At 43.1% G+C, this 23,356-nt stretch overlaps 1 protein-coding gene across 1 annotated transcript in view; it reads right to left on the bottom strand.

Annotated features, from left to right (window-relative positions):
• Positions 1-4,828: 4,828 nt before the first annotated feature.
• Positions 4,829-23,356, bottom strand: part of nav3 (neuron navigator 3) — a gene marked incomplete at its 5' end in the record, with an annotated part of 225,133 nt that continues 206,605 nt past the window's right edge. Inside the window, 15 exons of the mRNA XM_083999642.1 lie at positions 4,829-5,069; positions 6,912-7,115; positions 8,251-8,369; positions 8,528-8,724; positions 9,286-9,357; positions 9,517-9,671; positions 10,702-10,937; positions 11,709-11,877; positions 12,205-12,300; positions 12,380-12,477; positions 15,173-15,359; positions 17,392-17,545; positions 19,056-19,142; positions 20,247-20,413; positions 20,878-20,901. Coding sequence (XP_083855768.1) covers positions 4,950-5,069; positions 6,912-7,115; positions 8,251-8,369; positions 8,528-8,724; positions 9,286-9,357; positions 9,517-9,671; positions 10,702-10,937; positions 11,709-11,877; positions 12,205-12,300; positions 12,380-12,477; positions 15,173-15,359; positions 17,392-17,545; positions 19,056-19,142; positions 20,247-20,413; positions 20,878-20,901 — 2,085 coding nt within the window. The 3' untranslated portion in view covers positions 4,829-4,949. The remainder of the gene's footprint in view (positions 5,070-6,911; positions 7,116-8,250; positions 8,370-8,527; positions 8,725-9,285; positions 9,358-9,516; positions 9,672-10,701; positions 10,938-11,708; positions 11,878-12,204; positions 12,301-12,379; positions 12,478-15,172; positions 15,360-17,391; positions 17,546-19,055; positions 19,143-20,246; positions 20,414-20,877; positions 20,902-23,356) is intronic.

Raw genomic sequence — 23,356 nt, forward strand, 5'->3', positions numbered from 1 at the left:
ATTATATACTTATCACTCAAATCATTTTTTCAATAGATAATATACACATTTTGACTAAAACTGTTATTTTGATGACAATTCTTTACTTCTGCTTCCGTGCAGTTTTTAGCTGTTCAATCCACCTCTGAAGCCTTAAGCCTTAAGCCCCCCACCCACACAGTCCATAAACAAACCACACATGTCAAATGGACACAAGAGACAGGCATGACAACGTGTTGTTTGCTCGTGTGACACCAAATACCATTTATTAGGGCTTTACAAAGACTACAAAATCCTCCAGATGAGTTAAATCACTGTCTCTGTCTATTTACATGATATGTTACATACAAATGTACAAAATATAAAACATTTAAGGACAAATGTTTCACCCAAAAAAGAAGAAAAATTTCTCTCAAACCAGAGTAAATGCTATGGTTTTCAACTGAGATGTAACTGCAAAGCGTAAAAGTGGGAAAAATTACCAGTTGATCATCAGCACTATGGTGTGTACACTGTTAACGGTGTCAACGCTCTGCTAGCTCGGGAACTAATGGCCTACAACAGGAGTGTAGAGTAGCCGAAGAGGGTTAAATGTGGGATATCTAAGCTCAGGTTTGAAAACAGGGGTGGAAGTCAAGTTTTAGGGAGCAAGCCGTTACCATGGTAACTACTCCCTTAGCATGCAACTTACACACACCCTTGCAGACACGGCAGGGCTGGCAAAAGTTGGCCAGATAATACGTGTGTGAACCATCAGAGGCTTCGGCTGCAGAGACACATGAAGCTGAATACAGGTAGGATTGTAGAGGATGGGATTGTCCTGAGGTTGTGACAATGTGACTTGTTGGTCTCTGATGGGCTCTGACTGACTAGTAGCACCTGTTGGTTTGTTGGTAAATGTATACAGTACGGTGTCAGGTCAGCTCCAGTGCCTCACAACAGCCGGCAAGTCTAACGTGGCGGTAAGCTCGGGTAAAAGATGTCCAGAGAGGAAGTGCTTCTAAGGAACAACAGGCAGAGGGGGAGGGAGGGGGGGGGGTCAGAGAATATTATGGCAGGACGGAGGGGAGAAACTGGAAAAGTGCCTATTTTTTGTTCTCAGTCTCTGATGTCAGTGAGTTAAAAAACAGTTTCTTACTGTACACCGTATGCCACCTGCATAGGCAAAACATCCAATCACCACAAGACACACACCTGTTTCTGACAGCGTGTTGAGTTTTTGCATTTCTTTTCTTTTTTTTCTCTGTTTTCAAAGTACAATAATTTACTCAGCGGGTTAAGCATATTGTAACATCAACAGGGCAGAATGCATCTTTGATTCACTGTGCAAGACTTAAGTATTTACAACCCACCCCGACCTCAAAGTGTGCAAAACCAACCCACTCGTTAAACAAAGAGAGGACAATCAAAATTCAAAATGGCTTCCGTCCAATACACGCATACATAAAGATAAAGGTCTCTTCTCAATGCATCCCCTTTAAAAAGCTTCAAAACATGCTCATCAGGCTAGAAAACCCAAAACAGTTTGGTTGTGCTCCTGTCTGTTCAAGTGGGCCCAGCTCAACTGGGCGCAAAACTAAAACTAAAAAATACCCCACCCCCTTTTTTAAATGTTCTTTTTTTTTTTTTTTTTTTTTACAATATTGGTCAGTTTTATAATTTCAAATACAGCATCAATTCTTTTATACTTCAACTGTCAGAAACAAGAAGGGGCGGTTTGGAGGAAGAGGGAGCGACCACAAACAAAAGAGGCTGTTTTTTTTTCTGACAAGCAGCATCTTTGACATAGCAGGAAGCAAATCATCATCATCATTATCATCATCATCATCATCATCCAATATTTTTCTCACTATAGCCAATGGGAGAAGGAGACGCCTCCCCAACTTTTGCACATAAGGCAGCGAGAAAAGCACCAGTATCATTGTTCCCTTACTCAGCTGTTGGGCTGGTCTGGTTAACTTGCATTTGAAAATACTTTTGATTCAGTTTTTTTTTTTTTTTGGTTCCTCCAGACGGCTGCAGAGGCCGGACAAGTGAGTGTCAAGCAACACACTGTGGTCTCGCCTTATTCACTGTAATACCACTGACATTTAGTTGATTGGTCAATCTGTGTCTTGGTTCTGATTCAGTCTACAGCGCTCCTCCATACTGTCTGAGTTCGCCCGTTGCAGCACACTCTCCATGCAGGGCGCCACATGATTCAGCCGATCACAATCAACCTTTTGCTAAGCTCCACTCCCCTTAGTGACTGTTGCTAGGCCTGTCAAGCTTTCAGTGATGGTGACACCAATTCAGCTGTAGCTAGGTAGCTAATCAAGCCAATGTCAGCCCCACGAGTTGGATGGTTGACTTGTGCATGTTTCATTTTAAAACAGTTATCTTGTATGCACTTGATGGCTACATGATCTACATTGTGCTTAAGGACAGAGGCTAAAGCTCCCTCCATCTCAGACAAGAAAAAATATCTGTCCACAAGCTTGTTTTCTTCTGGCCCAGCAGAGTCTGCCACCAAATCCAGCCCATATTCCAGAGGAGAACATCTGGACAGCTGGACAGCTGGACAGGGCTTTGAGGATGTTGATGTACATACACTACTCACAAAGAGTTAGGGATGTTTGGCTTTTGGATAGAATTTCAGAATGCTCTATAAACCTTTACAGGTGAACTTAATGTAACCTTCTCTAAACTTTTGAATGCACATGTCCAGTTGTTCAATGTTTCAGTCCTTATTGAATAACATGCTGTTCTCTAACAGGATGATTAACCACAAAAATCCAACACTGTTGTTAGCTTTTGTTTGAGATAAAGAAATTGCCATTGCATCCTTCTACTTAAAAGGCTTTCATGATAGAATATCACTGTAGCATGAACTTTATATAGGGATATTCTTCTCAAATATCCCTAACTTTTTGTGAGTAGAGTGTATGTATTGTTTTAGTAAGCCAGTGCTATCTCAGGTGATGCAGACTGGAGCAGCATGTGCATAACCTTACCATTATTCAAGAATTGAGCAGAGCTGCTGTGTTCAGTTCAAACAGTACAGGTGGGTGTGCTTGAGGAGGCCTAACAATGGATTATGAGCGAGGAGGTCCATTTGGAGTGGCAGGCTCATGTGTTTAAAAACTTATTAGACACCAGAGCACAGCACACTGGGTTAAAATACTCACAGGCAGAATCTGTAAAGTTATACTGGGCACAGCACCCGGATGTTAGCAGCTAACAGAAGTTTGATCTAGTCTTTACACCTCTGCTGCACAGCTCCAGGTGTAGTGCTTTAGACAGGTGGAGAAAGCCAACGCTCGACAGACGTGATTGGACAATCAGTGCTCAGGGGGAGGAGCTTAGCAAACCGTCGACAGATACAGTCGTGTGCTGAGTGGCGCCCGCTCTTCTCATGGTGCGTTTAAAGCCACCGAGTGACAGCATGCTTCAGTGAGTGAGGAGAGCCAGAAACAACTTAATCTAAGTCTACAACCATGGTCAGCTTTGCATTGTGACAGGATATGTGTGTGTTTGTGTGTGTGTGTGTGTGTGTGTACGTTTGGCAGTAAATCAAAGGAAAAATATTGGCACTTGTCCATTTTTTCTTCACAGTAGCAATGTGGCTGGATGACACACAGACAACGCTCTCTCATTGTGCTTGTCGGCATGCGGGGCCGAGGAGCGGCTTGGCAGTGCCTGACACTGACCAGGTTCAGGGCAGGAGACCAGCACCACGACGACGCTCCACTGACCACTGAGCCGAGGGCAGGGGCGTGTGTGTGTACATGTGTGTGTGTGTGTTATGATAAAGTTAGTGCTGCGGTTCTAATTGAGCTGTAGAGGCTTTGTTAGAGTCTCTGGGTGCTATCACGGAGGTGCAGAACTGCCTGTACACAACTGTAAAGACACAAAAAGGTGATAGAGTGGTAAACAACTGGTCAAAAAAAAAAGTGTCCTTCCACCCTAAACCCTAGCAGGACAGGAACTTTTGAGGAGCCAGCTCAGCTAACCACAACAAACATCTGGTTTCTGACTTGAACCGACATTTTTTTGAAACACAAAACCGGTCGGACGCATCTGTGATGAACCCAGTTTGTGTGTGAAGATCAGCCGGATCAGAGACCACAGAGGAATCAGCCACCAGAGGGCGTCACATCACCTCAAAACTCACACACACACATGACACGGTGCCGTCTTTCTACTGGCTGCCCTCAGCATGTGTGTGTGTGTGTGGACGTCAGGTGTCCTAGAGGTGGTGGAGCAGCAGTGCCTTGCTAAAGGACACGTTGGCAGGCTGGACTGTTGGTCAGGTGACTGATTAAAACCTCTGATTAAAAAGAAAGTCTCCTCCTCCTGCTGCTGCCTATGTGTAAGTGCATTTATATGAGTGTGTGTGTGTGTGTGAGAAGCACCTCTGTAAACAAGGAAAGACATAAACAACAGAACATGCCACCCCCCCCCCCCGTTGTAAACATCTGAAGATATAACTGGGTTTTAAAAGAACAAAAATCCAGTTTAGTCTGGCGGGACTCGTGGCTTCCTCTCGTCTCTCTGACTCTCTGCAGATCCTTCAGCGAGCGGAGTGAACTGTAGCTCCTCAGGGCCGAGCACCGACTGTGATCCAGTCCTTGGAAGTTAACTTCAGAGGAACTACTGTACGTTTCCTCATCAGACACCTCCCACCTACATTATGAAAAGTTGTATTTGCTAAAATGTTACACACCCATAACAAAAGACCAGAGTTTCACTGATGTCACTAAAGTAGATCAACCCGTGTGGTGGTTTAAATCAGGTTGGAGACTCTACTACTACGTTAATGTGATTGAATATTGCACCATCGTCATGTAAAATGAATTGAAATGGGGAGTGTAGCATTTTGGGCAATACAACTTTACATATATGACACACTGTGTGCACTACAGGGGGTGTGTGTCTGCTAGTGATGGAGGTTCAGATGTTGAGGGGACCCAGGGGCTCCGGTGTCTCCCTCATAGCGCCGACTCCAGCGAGGAGTCCAGCTGGTCGTCATGGTGACTGGTGCTGTCGCTGTCGCAGCTCTGCGTGCTGGAGTAGTTGGCTGCCTCTTGCAGCCGCAGCAGCATGTTCATCTGCAAACACACAACAGCAGTGTGATGACGGCGACAAGGCTACACACAGAAGAACAACTTCACAGTTTCAGTGCCAGTGATCATTAATCTGAAGTTGATATGATTAATAAAACAGATACTTTGCTTATTTCAGTGAGCACCTGGCTCTACTGTCGGGATTTACAAACAGTCCAGATCCTCAACCTCCTAGAAAACAGCACATTTCTACACTGTACTACACTTTATGTACATAAACAAATATGATCTGTGTTCATTTGCTCTCGAGATGCTGGTGGACACACTTTAACTGTTTAAGCTGTTCCCCTTGTGTCCAGTCTTGGTCATAGATCTTGCACTTGTTTTTACATATTTATATATTTTTGTATTTTAGCTACCTATTTTAACTATTTTATTTATATATCTTAGATAATCTTTGTATAATTCTTGTATCTCTTTTTATCTCTTAAATTATCAAGGAGAGATACACTTAAATTTCGTTGTGCTTTATCACTTGATGACAATAAAAGGAAATTGAATTGAATTGAAGCCAAGCTAACTGGCTACTGGATACAGCTCAGCAATATTTAGACCAGTGTTTTTCAACCTTGGGGTCGGGACCCCCCGTGGGGTCGCCTGGAATCCAAATGGGGTCGCCTGAAATGTCTAGTAATTGATAAAAAAAAAAAAAAATTACTGAAATATTAAATATTTTTCTAACTAATTATTATTCTTTTTAAAATTATGATTAAAATCACCACACACAATCTTAAACAACTGTATTCTATACTTTCACTTTCTTGAATATAAATCGAGTTCAAATAAAATGCAGCATAGAAAAATATCTGAGCTGGCGCATCTTGATTGACGGCCGTGATTGCGGGGTCACCAGAAATTTGTGATGTCAAAATGGGGTCACGAGGAAAAAAAAGTTGGGAACCACTGCATTAGACATTAAACATAGATCCTGCTGTACAGACCAAAACACACATCATGTAATGAGTTACTAACAGAGCTGGATGATGTCAGAGAAACATCTGATCCGACAGAGTCACTCTGAGTTTAGTGGGATCATTTTTGCATTTCATTTTTTGTGTAAAAAAAGACTAAACAAAACACACACTGTATATTATCAATATATATGTGTATATACTGTATTTCAATATGTATAGTGTATCTCCATAGCAACGTCTCATTTATAAAGACTTGCGGTGTTACATTTTACCTCTCAAAAAAAAAAAAAAAAAGTGATTTGGATATCACACTTGGCCGTGTTGTGATAATATTTTGATTCAGTTCACACTCTGTCTTTCCCAGTGTGTGTTCCTAAGTGTGTGTGTGTGTGTGTGTGTGTGTGTCCGTGTTTATGTGTGTGATAAAGCCTTGTGGTAAATCACCACAGTAAAACAGCAGAAGTTCTCATCCTGTAACAGAGCTAATGGTCTAAATAATGCTGCAGTGCTGCTGCTGCATCTGCTGAATGGATTTTACTGCTCCTAAAATGAGTCTTCAAACACCTGCGCTCAAACTGGACACACACACACACGCACACACACTTAAATTACTCTAGTTGTTTTTGGATGACTACCCTTTAATTCCTCTCAGGCTACAATAACCCACCAAATGGAGATTAATTCTCCGACCGTTTCCCTTCTTCTCTCTCTATTCTCACCAAACCAGTTGACCCTCCAGTGTGTGTGTGTGTTTGTGCGGTAAGGTTGAACCTAGCAGTCTAAACCACAGAGTGACTTTAAAAGCTTTTTTCAGTTCATGCTAAGGTGCAGGTGTTATTTTTGAACCAACTCAGGAGGCTGCTAATGGCCCAGATTAAGGGCCTGCAGTGTGCTGCTGCTGTGTGTTGCTCACCAGTGGGTCTCCCTCGGTGTCGCTCTGAGACACCTGCTTGGACGAGGCTCCCTCCTTGGATGAGCTGTAGCCGTCGTATCCCACATCCTCCGGCCTCAGCTTGAGCAGCGACTGGCCGTCCTGTTGCAGAGCGGCAGGGTTCCACGGATACGTGTCGTTCACCCACTTGGACGGATCTTCCCATGCCGCTCTTTTGCCGTACAGCTGTGGCACAGGGAAGGTTGAAGGTGAGCCGGACAAAGAGCCTCAACTTGTTTTTTAATGATGCATAACAGCTAGTGGAGCGGCTTTTCTGTACTTGTTATATACACTCTATAAATACATTCAGTGTTGGGGAGACTTCAACTACATGTAGTTGAACTACATAGCTTCACTACAATGCTTGCTTCATTCATATTTTGTGCTTCGTCAAGTACATTTTACATTTTGTAGTTTAAAGGGAAAGTTCAACATTTTGGCAAATTGGCCCATTGCCATAATCCCTATAGTCATAGCAGTAGGTTCATTACCTTTAATTGTCGGTGCAAGCTATTTTTAGAACAGCGGAGCAGAGCTGCGAGCTGCTCAGAGCTACGCTACGGAGGCTAATGGGATTTCTTAGTTTTCCTCATCAAACTCATCAAATACACAATCCAACAACTCCAAAACGCTCTGGTGGACAAGTTGTGACCTGCGCATTCACCACGCTATGAGATAATAATGGAACGTTACGAGACAGAGTTGTTGTCCAAAGACTATAGAGATTATGGCAATGGGCCAATTTGCCAAAATGTTGAACTATCCCTTTAACTACTAAATTTTCACTACAATTTTGGCCAATAACGTGAAATATTATTAATACAAAAAATACCTATATAATATACATTTTATTTTACTACTATTGTGCTCCAGAAGGTTCTTTGAAAAAAAGGCATGAATCATGTCATGACATGCCAAACCAAGTTGCCTCTGATTGGCTGGCCCTTGATCTATGTCGACCATATTTTGTTGACGGATTTACATTTTTAATATACAAATGGGTTTTTGGGTAGGATTTTCATTTTTTTTTTCTTTTTTTCTTTGAACAAATAAACCTGAGTTGAGAGGCATTTTTCTGCATGTGATTTTTTTGTAGGCTATTATATTTTGTTTCATATTCACCACATGTTAATTTATTTAAGTTCACTGAGTATAATGAGTGGAAGTAGTTGCTAAAGCTACTTTTTTAGCTGTAGTTTTACTGACAACATTTCTCCAAACTACTGCCAGGCTGAACTACATGGAGTTTTACAAGCTACACTTGCAAAGTACTGTAGCTTCCCCAACACTGACTACATTACAGCACTATTATAGGATGTACCTGCAGCCCCTCCCTGACAGCCTCCAGCAGGTAGGGCACCAGAGAGTAGTTCCACAGGTCAGTGAACCAGACCCGAGAGCCCTCCACATCCATGGGACAGGACAGGAAGAGACGGGGGCCTGGAGGGACAAAAGAGTGTTTGTTGAATGGAAGGATGGAAGACTGTGAGAGATTTTTGTATCGGTCAGACAGGAGAAGACACGATAAAGAGTGTGTGTGTGTGTGTGTGTGTGTGTGTGTGTGTGTGTGTGTGTGTGTGTGTGTGTGTGTGACTGACCTATGGTGACATCAGAGGAGCTGTGTGCCTCCAGGAATCCATTGAGGTGCTGCCAGGTCTTGGGGATCCAGTCGATGATCTTAATCAGGTCATTGCTGCGCATGTTCTTATCGATCTCTGTCTCTATCAGTTTCCGCCGCAGGAAACGACCCAGAAATCCTTTGACTGGCTCGGTGTGATTGGTGCACAGCACCCACCTGTGACGGGACGGATCATCAGTGAGGCAACATGAAGACAGATCTCTGATCAAAGCAGCGGGTTGCAGATAAGATGATGAGACTTTGTGTTTTCTCAGGTATCTGTACCAGCACTTTGAAGGCTGGATTTCACCATTACAGATGATCATTAAATTCATGTTTGGCTCATGATAAGATTTCTCTAATGATTTGATATTTGCCAAATCCTCAATTACTCAAACATGCCAAGCAGGAATGATCCAACACAGAGAACATACACGATCGTCTATTCATTTTCATTTGAGTCTAATTATCCAAGACACGTGAGCCCTCCCTGTGGAAGGATGCTTTCAGTTTACAAGCTGTGAAATAATCTGCTCATTGACAATTCAAATCAAGGTGAGATGATGCAAAGCAAATAAAAGAAACCTAATCGCTTTGTGGAGCCAATTACATTTACACTCATTACACAGCCTTTCACAATATCAAATCACAACATGATGAGTATTTCAACCACGTTGTAAAACACAAAATATTACAATATACTGACATCAAAGAATGTAAATGAAGGCTGTCACATACCTGAAGTTGTGGTGCAGCTCGAGGTTCGGAGAGGAGGAAACTCCCTGGTTCATGGTCCCGATGACATACGGGCTGAACGGCAAAGCACATTATCACTGAATGATGCTTCATCATGTCATTGGTGATTTATGATTTGGCCTAAAGAAATAAAACTAACTAGAGTTGTGACTAACAGAAGGACTAGACACTTCAATCAGACAATCGGTTTGTCTAAGAAGGGCTGGGACTTACCATTTGTGATACTTGCAGTTGAGGAAACCGTTGAATATGTCACTGAGGGAGCCGATGTGGTGAAGGTTGTCCAGGATGACCACAGTGGGGAGCTCTGTGTCCGTCTCCTCGGAGCTACACTGCTCTGCCAGGTTGGACAGGTACTGACGCAGATCCTGAGGAGGAAGCATCAACACCAGGTCTCTAAGGTGCTGGTATGAGTAGTTTACAGGGAGCAATCTGATTTTAATCCTTATTACTTCTTTATGTTAAACAGTAGTTTTTAAAGTTAGTTGTATTAAGGTAAATGTCCATGTGTAGTTGATTGTATCAGCTCTAGGCTACACTGTGAATGTATCAAAAGCCCAGTCCACACAGCCTGTATTCAGAAACTGAGTCTTAAAACCAGCTGTCAGGACTTCTGTGACTTTGTGATGTCACAACAAAGCAGTCACTGCTCAGAGCGTCTGCAAGCCTCCTCTCCTCTGATTGGCCGACACTGACCTGCTGTTATTAGAGCTATAGATATAGTATATACACACAAATGAAATATATATATATATATTTCATTTATATACATACAGAAATAAGCTATATACGTATATACATACATACAGCATCTATATACAACTTCTTTCTTTGTGTGTAGGCCTATATATAAATATATATAAATGAAATAAAAGAGTGGGTTGACCCAATCACGTTGTCAAACTGATGTTTCACTTAGAACATTCAAGCCTTTCTACCTGCCGACCATCTATAACTGTAGAAAACTACAAATGACAGAGTCTCTGATTGCTTGTGCTTTGATGATTCTCATCTTCTGGGGTCCATAATTTAAATGCTAGTCAATTTTCCTCACAGTAAAGGATGATCAAAACATCAGACAAAAGTAGCAGGTTGTAAAATCAGTCTCTCAGAATCAAAGCACAACAGATGCAATTTTGTTCCAGCACTCATTAACTGTACGGGGGGAGAAGTCGAAGGCAGAGGCAGAGAGACTCATTTGTTCACACAGAGCAGCCAGATGAGACATCTCTGAGGATCTGTTAATATTTGCAAGTGATGTAACAAAACCATGTTTGATTATTTTTACTTTCACATGAATAAATGATACTGCCTTTTGGGAACCGAAGGAATCGCTGCTGCAATGCACCAAGACTCTGACTCCTGGACATCAATACAAGCCCTCTGTGTTCTCTCTACCTTGCTGGAGTTCTGGTCCACGTTGAAGCTGGCCACGTTGTGCTCAGTCACCTCCTGCCCCATCTGGGAAATGATGTACTCGGCCAATTTCGCAGCCAGGAAGGATTTGCCGGTGCCGCTGGGTCCCGACAGGATGATGCGACGGTGCTCCATCAACAGATTCAGGTACCGCTGGATGATGGGCTTCGGGATGAGAGTGTCAAACACCAGACTGTCTATACTGTTCTCCTTCACTCCTGGGAAGAGGGAGATGGACAGGAGAGGGGGGGATGAATTTGATAAAGAATTATTAAAGGGATAGTTCACCCAAAATTTAAATTTTGAAAGTTATCCGTGGCTTCCCTGAGTTACAGGGGGTCTCGGCGTAGCAGTGCATGTCCATATAACGGTTGCAAATGGATACCAACTGTCTTCGTGACAAAAAGACACACCAAAAAACATCCAAATACCTCCATGCTGCTCGTATGTAATGTCCTTCTTGTATTGAAGCACCGAAATGCAAAATTGTCCCGAAAAAAATTTAATACGTCTATTTTTCAAGCTTGTTTGTAGCGGAAGCTCCTCTTCCCGGTTCGAACTGGACGAACCAGGGTCTGTCCTCTTCCCAGTTCGTCCAAATTTGACGAACCGGGAAGAGGAGCTTCGAGAAGCTTCCGCTACAAAACAAGCTTGAAATATAGACTTATTTAACTTTTTTCGGGACAATTTCGCAATTCAGGGCTTCAATACAAGACGGACATTACATACGAGCAGCATGGAGGTATTTGGATGTTTTTTGGTGTGTCTTTTTGTTACGAAGACAGTTGGTTAGCCACGGATAACTCTGAAACTTCTCCCAGCTCTTAGTCGACATGAGGGGTGAGTAGATAATGAGTGAAATTTCAATTTTGGTTGAACTATCCCTTTAAGTTCAGGAAACACTATAAAGATTTATCCTAGAATAAACCAACACAGCCATCAGACTAACAATCCTATAATAGAAACCCTTTGCCTCCTGGCTGCCGTACCTTTGAGGTTGACCTTGATGACGTTGTTGTCGCCCACCAGGTAGCCGCAGGGCAGCAGCTCAGGCACTTCAGAGGCGTGGGCGCGAACCACCTCGCCCATCCTGTAGCAGACGATGCTGTCTGAGTTGAGACCCAGGCTGGTCAGAGGGTCCACCCGGAACACGTACTCCTGCAGGAGGGAGAAGACAGTGAAGAATGAGGAATTGTGATATTGATCATGCTTAAAAATATGTTGTACTCCATCTTGTTGTACATTCACTTGTCATATTGATTGTGGATCTTGTTTTGTCTGTCTGTGAATCTCACACAATAAATCAAACACAGAACAGCCGAGTTCTGTCCTCTGACCTTGGTTTCTAACTTTAGCTGAAGCACTTTAACGCGTCTCTGGTTCTTTTATTTCACTGATTCAGGTAAACTGGAGTCCTCAGGCGGTATTTATTTATGTAGCTGAATGACAGACCTGCACCTCTGAGCAAAGTCGTCTGTCGTTTACCTTAAAGAGGCGTCGGATGACTCCGTCCAGGACGTCCCACTTGGTTTTTCCACTCACGCCTATGGAGCCAATCAGATACTCCTGGCTTTGCGTGCCCTAAGGGGGTAAATCATTAAGTCAAACATGATTCCAGCGGTTTTATTAGAAGAAATAAAGTAAATTCTCATCCACTGACCTTGGTGATGTATGGTCCGCTGCTGATGCTAACCACTATTCGCACACTCCGGCCTTCTTTGCGCAGGTTGCCCTCGTAGCTGTCATCCAGCAGAATATCTGAGAACAAAAACTTTCTGTTAGCAAAGAGGAGCCACTTTAATCTGCCAGAGTCTTGATCCATTATAAACACTCTCTTTCTGCCTGCTGGCAAATTACAGCTGGAAATGGACAAACAGACTCCAAAGTAAAAGATAGCTAATGGGTTTCTTTCATGTGGTAATTACTTTTACATTTAATCAATGGTCTCATACAGAGCGATTTCTAGTGAGTGTGCTGAATAATAATGGAAGAACGGCTGTGTGTGAGGAAATGAAATCTAGTATAAAGAGAGACAAAAAAAAAGCCAGAATGGAAAATCTTTTAATAGGGAGAAGTTCCTTTGGTATTTGTTGAGTGAAGAGTCTGGTCAGGAGGAGATTTTTATCAAGCTGACAGCGTCTGTCAGAGATAAAAGACAGGAACACTGACTTATATCGACAGGAGGCCAACTGTTTTAACTGCTGAGTGGAAATTAGACGCTCACACACTTTATATTTATGCTCAAGTGTTGAGTGGGCACAAGAAACCAGAGTTAGTCCAGTGCACTCTTCACACATAGAGTTTTACGTTCTGCACTGTGCTTTCAGGCTTTTTGGTTGAGCGAGTTAAATTTGCACAGGCACAGACAGATGTGTGACATCTGGAACTGGTCTTAAGACAAGATATTCACTTGCTATACAAACATCTCATGGTCACTTAGAGACCATCATGGAGAAGTTCAATTATTTGAATAGTCCAATTCAAATAGTGAAACTCATACAAAGACTTAAATATTTCATGTCTTCATTTCTTTTAATTGTAATAATGAGTATGGCTTACATTTAATGAAAACCCGAAAATCATTATCTCAATAAAATGAGAATATAGTGAGAAAGGTCTATATTGTAACCCAACAATGTCACACTCTAATCTGCTGATTAACTCCAAACACTTTCAAAGGTTTCCTGAGTCTGGTTCAATAGCTCCACTATCATGGAGAAGACTGCTGACCTCCATCATATAGATATGCACCTGTAAACCTGCACTCAAATGACCTGAGCAGTGAGTCTTTTATTGAATAAAGAAAAATGACATCACTAAAAAGCTACCAGATGTGGAGACTTGGTTTGTTTGAAGATATTTGACAAATGAATCAACATCAAGTTTTTGAACTTATACAGGCAGTGGAATCCAACTCCAAACACAACCCTGACATTATAAGACCAATGTGGTAGCAACACACAGAGCAACATTAGCATTTGTTGAATTTCCATCTCTGTTCACCTGATGACTCTTCTGCCTAATGCTCACTCTATTTTTGGCTTAGTTTTTGGTCTCTACCAAGATCTACCTCTTTAGCTGCTACACACTGGTGGACTGCCACAGGCAGAAATACCTCATGATGGCATCTAGAACTACAACACTAAAGCTGTGGGTTGTAAAACCACCAACACAATGAGCTAAAGGACGCTAAAACCTCTGTATAGTTCTTTGTGGGCTCATCGCTATTACATTAAAGTAGTGTGATATTAGTTTAAGCATCTTTAACTACCACCAGGGCCGTTGCTAGGAATTCTGGGCCCCCTGAAAGAATACTAAAATGGGCCCCTGCCCCCCCTGACTTTTTTTTCTTAGACTGCGTGTGTATTATCATTTTTTATTTAGCCTACTTTGTTTTGATGTTAATGCAGCATTACTATGAGTATTAGTCAGGGTCTTATGCAGAATAATTCAGTCATTCAAAGATAAGACTACTGGGTTTTTTTGTGGGCCCTACTGGGCGCTGGGCACCTTTCTCCCCTTTACAACGGCCCTGACTACCACTAGCAAACAGAAATATGAAACCATTTTGCTACTTTTGCAAAGTTTGCCACCTTTAACCTTTGACAACAACCACACCACTGACTGCTCCGCCCGTAAATCTCTCTCGTTCCCAGGCTTCATTTTGGAGAGGGAAGTGGCTACTTTGTATTCGGCTGGCTTCTCTTAGCTGGGGGCTCTGTGCTGGGGTGATAACGGCCCGCTGGCCTACTCGTCTTCCCACGCGTTGCCGCTCTTGGCTCATCCCCCCCCACCACCACCACCCCTGTCAATTAACGAGGGCCCGAGTCCTCGGAGAGAGCCGCTGCGCCTTCTATGTTAATTATAGGACTGGTGAGAGGGACAAAACTCTTTTGCTTCTCAAACGGAGCAGGCCTGGAGAGATTTTCAACATGTTCATGTGTGCGTGTGCAACAGGCTCTCACAGAAGAGAGAGAGAGAGGGAGAGCAGCTATTTCATCATTTCATGCAGCTCGTCCGGATCACTTCTCTCAGCAAACACAATTCTCTCACATTTACGAACGGAGCTAATCCAACTTGATGCTGTTGGAAAAAAAACAAAAAAACTTCTGCCCTGAGAGTTGCTGTGAACCATAAACTGTGTCCTACGGCTTAACTGAATAGAAGAGCACAGCACTTAGAAAACCACGGTTGGAGGTTTAATTCTAATAGCTGAATGTGCTGCACCTTCCTCAAAGAAAAGAAGCAATTTGACTAAACATTGGAGAATATTTCTAGGGGATTATTAAACAGCTTGCTTGAATCCTCCGTCCTGATTGGTCCCCGTGAAGGTATTTCCATTTTTTGCTTTGGTTTCACTCACACCCACACCTAACTGCTCCCAGAACAAGTGGCAGGCTGCGAACGCTGATCCACACAGACACAGATCAACACGCCGCAGACGTGAACCGACCTGACATGATGGTGTCGGTGATGTTGAGGTTGTTGAGTGACAGCCCCAAGGACTGACGCGAGGAGGACGAGGAGGTGCTGGAGGTCTCGGAGGGCGGCCGGGCCGTCTTGAGGGGCGTGGCCGTCGGCGTGGCGTTGCCGCTGGACTTGAGGCGGTCATTCTCCGCTTTCAGTATCTCGATCTCGTTCTGGTCATTAAAGAGGAGGAGGAGGGGGGGGGGGGGGGATGAGAGAGGGGATCGAACACACGTTGCATTCAAACGCTGCATTCAAACGCCTGTCATTTTCCTGGCCACTGTTACTCTGAATCGGTATTATTGGAATTATGGGCTGTAAGCGGCTTTTTGATCTTCAAGGCTCTCTTTGTACTGGAGGTTAAGTCTCAGATAAGGAGCCTTACATGATCCCCAGATCTGAGGGGAGACTATAGGCTTCTACAGACGAGGCAATCCACAGCCGCAAAGATCCACTTAACTGAGACTTTTATGGTGATATTCTTTGAAGACCGCTTCTTTTAAGAATATGGAATGACTCAGCATCTCTGAAGATTATACACTGCAATGAGGAGTGGCTTTTATTGCACTGTATCAATAGGAATGAAATAAACCACAAACATCAATTTGCATTGAGAAAAGCTTCATTTATGCAATTAAACGGTTTCATTCCACCTTCATGAAGTGTGTTCACCTTGACAATGTATTTAGAGACTGATAATGCTGTTATGAACGGGCTGTTCTGGAGCTCATAGTATCACATTATAGTGTCATGAATCACTTTGAAATGTTTTTAGACTTTTAGCCTTAAAGAAACTTTCAGAGAGAGAGCGAGAGTAAGATGAGAGGATCAACAACTCTCTCATGTCAATATGGTGGATTTTTCGAAGCTTAGCTTAACATTAAGACTGAAAACAAGTAAAAACAGTGAGCTATCTCTATGGGAAAGGTATGAGATGGGTGCTAACTATTAGAAGAAAATACATCATACAGACAAGAGTTAACCTTGCTGTTGCTCTGACTCTGGAGACAGCTCTCTGTCTTCTAGACTGGTAAGCTGTGAGCTGTTAAAGGGATAGTTCAACATTTTGGCAAATTGGCCCATTGCCATAATCCCTATAGTCATAGCAGTAGGTTTGTTACCTTTAATTGTCGGTACAAACTATTTTTAGAAGGGCGGAGCAGAGCCGTCGGGGGTAGTTTTTCGGCAAGCAGTCTCTGCATTTGTCTCGAAAACAACTCTGTCTCATAACGTTTCGTTATTATCTCATAGTGTGGTGAATGTGCAGGTCAACTTGTCCACCAGAACGTTTTGGAGTTGTTGGATTGTGTATTTGATGAGTTTGATGAGGGGAAACCAAGAAATCCCATTTGCCTCCGTAGCGTAGCTCTGAGCAGCTCGCGGCTCTGCTCCGCCGTTCTAAAAACAGCTTGCACCGACAATTAAAGGTAACGAACCTACTCCTAAAACTATAGGGATTATGGCAATGGGTCAATTTGCCAAAATGTTGAACTATCCCTTTAATGCTGATGCTGGCTATGAAGCCGTAGAAAAACTTGCAATTAGGTTTTTGTATAATTAAACAAACAAGATATAACATGCTAAATGCAGCCACTCCAATAAAGCCATGCAGTGGCATCCTGCTGTTTTCAGTCTTCATGGTGACCGAAAACTTCAATTAATAAACCTTTATTCTACCCTGCAACTGAATCAGGATCCATAAATCTGATAGCAAACCTGCAGGAGTGTTAGGTGTACACTCTGTGTGTGTGTTTGGGTTACATCAGCTAGTTTGCCTTCAGCCCTCCTGGTGCCCCGCTGGTGCCCTGTCAGCCTTCCACTAACCCGCTGAATGCATTGTTAACTTCCTAACTGCTAGCTGTCATGTCGAAGTGCCTCGGGGGAGAGACGCAGCACTTTAGCCAGAATAAATTGGACAGAGAGAAGTTTGGCCCGTCTCCTTCACCGGAGGAGAGACTGCAGCACAAACACAAGGTTCTTCTGTCCCCCTGAGACGTCCAACTTTATATCTGTCAAAAAAAACTCTCGTACCTCCTCCCTGCGACAGATGGCAGGGCTGAATCCAAACAGAAGCCATTTGAATTTGAAATTTAGATCACTGTTCTGTTTGTTAGCTGTGAAATGGGCAGTTGCAGCATGCCGGTCCGGTTTAACCTGTGTCACGCATGAATGGACAGACCCACGCAGTGTTGGACGTGACCTCACCTGCATGCGGTTCATGGCCTCCCGGATCTGGTCGAGGTGGTGGGCGGAGCTGAGCGCCTCCAGGCGGATGTCCGTCAGCTTCAGCTCCTTCTCTCTCAGCTCGTTCTTGAGCTGGAGGATGATCTCCGCCTCCGCCTCGGTGCATTCACACAGCCTGCAACACGGGATTACACACACGGAGGAGGAGGGGGTCACCTCAAGGGTTATACCAAACACACAACCACACACACACACTGGAGAGAAACAGTTACACACTGAGAGGAGATAAGAGAGCTGAAGTCTGAAGTTGAGAGGGGAGGTGGAGTCAGTGGTGGGAGCTGCTCAGGTAGGTACGACACGACACGGAGGTGGAGAGGGAACGTGTGGCGTTTGGGACAGCGAATCCATCCCATTTACTGTTCTCAGCCATGGACATCTTCCAGCTGTGGCTCCCATCATGCATCGCTCAACTTTTTTTTAGGTTGCAATATCAAATGTTGGTGGAACATTCTGATTTTGGATTGCTAAGAATGTACAGATCATGATCATCATGAACATCTTTCTGCAGTTACAGTGAACACTTTTTAAAAGCACTTTAAAATATATATATCTACTTACATAAGATAGTGTGTGGATGTGCGTCCAGTGGGTGAATGTGTGTTGTGTGTGTTGGTGTCACTGTGCCACTCTTTCTGTTAGATTACTTTATTTTACTTTTTTTATACAGCTGAGGCCGTGTTGTTTGTCTCTCATATCAGATATTGCACTGCCAGATGAACATTATCTACATTATTTATTACCTTATTTATTATTATTTTGTTAACATGAACTTTTTTATCATCACTTTGCACAGTGAGGTCACTGGCACTATGCCTTTTAATTGAATTGTTGAATGTCAGTTGTTGTCTGTCTTAAATGTGTGTAGGCTACTTAGAGTAAATCAGTGTGTCTCAGCATTTCTTAGTTTTCTTTTCAGTCAGATTAATGTTGTTGTCTTGTCATGTGTAATAACTGCACAGTCTGTATGGAGTATATGCACACACCATTTCACTGCAATTATCTTGTATGTGACAAATAAACTCTCTTGAACCTCGTTTGTTTTTAACTGAGTGCTATATATTTCATTGTATATGTATTCAATATGTATACAATGACAATAAAGAAAGAAACTTTGAACTTTTGAAGTACCATCATCATTGCAGAGACTCAGTTATTGTCATGACCAGCAGGCAGAGATCAGGTTAGATGCTTTGCTACTTTTATAAGTTAAATCCACAATCCTTCCACATGCTCCGCCCCCAAGAAAACCATGTCTGACCTCACTAGCTACCACACAGCACAGTAGGTGTGCACAGACTTTCATGCTCATTGCACTGATGTGACTAGCTGTGAGTTTTTACAACGGTGTAAAAAATATGCACTCCAGAACTGTAGGGGGAGCTCTCCATCGAGAAAGAAGCCACCAAAACAGCAACAAAGCGACCTGTCAACCTGTCACTCAGGCCAAAGCTCCTCTCCTTTACTGAGAACTGGACTATCTCCAGGTCCTGGTTCAGTTTGTGTCTAATCCGTCACCTCTCTCATGCCGAGGTTTTCTGTGGCATTAAGATGCAAAAAAGTACGTCACACCAACACACCCCACCGCACACACACTCCCTGGGAGCATGCCACACAGCGCCCGTTACCGAGATCTGTGCTTGTAGACCACATGACCGTTTTGCTTTTTCTTTGGCGTCCAAATAGGGGAGGACTTGCTGTCGCAAACACACTTGCTACAGCAGGTGGAGAGGCGTTAGAGAAAAGTATGAACAGAGGGAAGGTAAAAGAAAAGTGAGGAGAGGATTTAACGACATCAACATAAGAGTGACATAAGAGTGACAAGAATTTAGACTGAGACAAGATAAAGGAACAAAACAGACAACTGTACAGTGTGTATGTGATATGATGTCTATGAGTATGCATCCAGGGTCAGTGTATCTTTTGGTCATTGGATTTTATTTTAATGAAAAACAGAAAACAAGTGGTTTATTTGATTTTCATTTTGAAATACAAAAAGTCAAATTGAAACACAAAGCATTCTTCTTTTTGAGTGTCAAAGAGCAATTAACTAAATTTTAAAAACAGTTTGATTTTAATGTTCTATTTCATATAATAAAAAATAAAATCTCTAGACAACAGAAATGGAAAAAACAAAGATCTTTTCATATTTGACACTGGATGTTGTCATTTTCATGGCAAGAGCCTGGTTCTGTAGGCCAAAAAAGGTCTCTGGAGCCCTACTCAGATATGATTTTAGACATCTACAGAAATCTGTGCGCATGTCACACAAAAGTGGGGTCAGAAGAGGATTTTCTGCAACAAGTTTGAGGAGATTTTGAGCTGAAAATGGCAGAAGCTTGATGGGAGCCCCCAACGTATCTGGAGTTAGAGGTGGGAAAAGTCATAACTGAGGTTTGAAACTTCTACATCTCCCCTTTGCTTTTCTTCTACAGACCAGTCCAGCCCACGGTCTTGCCTTGAAAATGAAAAAAAAAGGTTGTTTTTGGTCTGTTTTTTAGTTTCTGTTGTCTAGTGATTTTATTTTTTGTTATATGAAATAGAACATGAAAATCAAACTGTTTTTTAAAATTTAGTTAATTGCTCATTGACACTCAAAAAGAAGAATGCTTTGTGTTTCAATTTTATTTTTTTGTATTTCAACATGAAAATCAAAAACCAATCTTTTTTTGTTATTTAATTCACATTGATCAGAAGAAAATCCAAAGACCAAAAGATACACTGACCCTCCAGATATATCATCAGTGTCAGTGTACCAGTGTGTGTGCAGATATCTGAGTAACAGTGAAGGCAGCATATCAGTGGGAGGCAAAACTCACTCTGTGGTGGAGGGGGAGGAGCGCAGCGTGACGACGCTGCCCTGCCGGTTGTCGTGCTGCAGCTTGGGCGAGGACGGCAGCGAGTCGGTCATCTCCTCCATCTCGTCGTGGGCCGACTGGGATTTGGTTTTCTTCTTGCTGAACGCCTGCTTGAAGGAGCTGCGTAACTGCAGGACGGAGGGAAACACAAACACACAGAGGCCAAAGACGTCAGCGTCGCCACACGCCCATCTCCTCGGAAAACAAAAAAAAAGACGTTCTGATGACATCACATCCTGCCAGACCAGGAAGTCACTCGCTGCTGTTTCCAAGCAATGGTCACTGTCTGGTTTAGGTAAAGAGGGATTAAGAAGCAAGGCCGTAAGTAGAGATGGAGATGAGAGATGGAGAAGGGGGGAGGCAAGGCTTTGTAATGACCCTATCAACAGGCAATCCAAATGAACAAGGGAGGAGGAAAAAGGGGGAGGAGGATCGAAGAGGAACAGGATGTTGTTTCCATGCCGACGTTTCCAGAAAAGAGAAAGAAGAGGTTGCTCTGAGAGGGGAAGAAGGAGGAACAAATGAGGAGGAATGGAGGGAGACGGGGGGTAACCACAGCAAACATACAGAGGACACTCTGGAAACCACTGACCTGAGCCGGGATGGAGTCAGCCACCTGAAGATGCAGAACACACCCAGCGTTAAGCCACACAAACACACACACACACACCCACACACAATCTACTGAAAACCCTCTGCTGATTAAAGATAATTGCTGCAAGTGTGTATGTTTACTGAGCACTTGTTCTGAGGAACATGATTGCTGTTGCATGACTGATTTTCATCTAAAGACACAAAGACAGATGCAGCCCCGTCATCGTTCTGACATCCAGAAAAATATAAGTCAGTCAAAGCAGTTTGTTTTGCAATGTGTGTGTGAGCAAACAGGTTTACACAAAGCATGAGATGCACAGGTCTGAATGAGAAGGACCATAGCTATACAAGGACACATCACTGCAGTACATGTGGTTCATGTATATTCATGTAAATAAATAACATTTTCAAATCCCACCTTACCGTTAATATGGTGGCCCTGAAGGCTCAAAGCTTAAGAAACTAGTGATGAACCAGGCTGGGACACACTAGTTGTCCAATCCTTTGTGTTGACTCTTTTTATCCTTAAATCACCACATAGATGAAATCTAACATATCTATAATAGAACATAAATGCACATGTGTCACAGCTGGGTTCATCACTTTTTTGTGTCTTATGGTTGCAGTGTGTCATGTTCCTGAAATATTTATGCATTGATGCCTGCTTCATGTAGTTCTGATAGTTTGTTGAATAATTAAAACACAGTGAGGTCAGGAACCATGTCCTGTGTTGGGAAAGTTCACTTTCTACATTAACTAGTTAAAAGTTCAGTTCACAAATTTTCAAATGAACTAGTTCAGTTCATAGTTCATAATCTAAAAGAACTAGTTCATTGTTAACCCTAACCCTTTTTTGTCAATACATTGCTGCAAGTTTATTTTTTAAATAAATTATTGCCACAGTCCATATAGAACCACATACAGCAATCATTTGATCAGTTTTAACACTGAAACTAAGTGTCAGATTTCATCTTCGTATCCAATTTTGAATCCTGATCCAACCAGGGTTTACATTAGCTGTGTGACACTGTGGTGGCTGGTGTTGCCTGATTGGCTGGTTTTCTGCTACATATTAAGGCCTGTTTAGTTTACGGTGTGTTTTAGCTGGGGTTTCTATGGAAACCTGACACACTCTTGAACGTCATACTGTGAGAGTGCACCGTTCACAAACGCCAGAATTAACGTGTCGTTGTCTGTCGATGTCTCACCTCTTCAGTTACTCTCTTTAGGGTTTCAGCTTTATGTGTTAGGACTGAACATATTCACAACCATCTGAAGTTAATTGGGGTGTCCCATTTTCCTGCACTGCTATTATCATATTTCTATGCTTTTTAAAAAAAAAACTGTATTTCACTCTGATTTGTGTAACATGAGTGAAATTAAAACATGAACATCAGCAGGTTGGATGCCTGTTGGCTTCTTGAAGAGTCGGTCCTGCTGCTGGCTGCTCATCCCTCTAACTCAGCTCCATCCCCGTCTCCACCAACAAGGCAGAATTTATGCAAATGAATAATTAATTGCTGCTTAAATAAGGGATTGATTTGTATTCATGAGCCTGACTTGAATTTTTTTTTTCGGGGGTCTCGCTTAACGCGGCGGGCTGGGGTGTCGAACTCTGCGGTGAACTTTTGGGCTGTTTGCGTGCATTTCATTTTCAAGGACAAGCGTTTTGCATCGCAGCAGCAGCAGCAGCAGCAGAGACTGAGAGCCGGATCTGTGCGCCGTGCTCTTTGGCTGAGATGGAACTTCTAATATGTCATCTGTCTGACTCAGGGGGCTGCAGCAAATAAGCTCTCAGCACAGGGAGACTGAGCCGCTATTACAGAGCCAAGCAAAGAGCAGAAGAAGGGCAGAGGGAGAGGAGAGGGCTTTATGGTGGTGGATGTGACTTTTAGACTTTTCTGACTCGGTTTGTGGACGTTTCCTTCAGCGGAGACGGGTGATACATTTCAAATCTGTGGTCTGTGGCTGTATTTCATCCAGCGAGCACATAAATGACAGAAAAAGAGACGGAGCAGAAAGTGAACTCTGTGTTAGAGAAGTGAAGCTGTATCTCAAATCTCATTGACACATGAAGAGATGAAGAGCCCTCTCCTCAGACACAGGATGTTGAGTGTTTCTTTCCCACTCGTCACAGTGATTGAACCGTCACCTTGGCACCGAGCCGAACCACGGAGCCGTGACGTCAGCGTCCGCTCGGCTTCCTCTCAGACCGATCTGCATGCTGCCGTGGCTGCATGTGAAAATTCAAGTGCGTCTCAAACAGTAATTGCAGGTTAGCCAACTCCTCTCCTCGACCCCCCCCGGCGGTCCACGGCTCTGGATGCTGCCTCGGACACTCACCTGCTGCCACTGCAGCACTGTAACCTAGCAACACTGTCATGTTGGCCCGATGGCGATGATGAGTTGGTTTAAGGGTTTTTACACCCATGGACCTACAGATATCATCATGTCTGCACTCTCAGAGGTCTCACACT

Source organism: Trachurus trachurus (assembly GCF_905171665.1).
Source record: "Trachurus trachurus genome assembly, chromosome: 23".
NCBI classification, from domain to species: domain Eukaryota; kingdom Metazoa; phylum Chordata; class Actinopteri; order Carangiformes; family Carangidae; genus Trachurus; species Trachurus trachurus.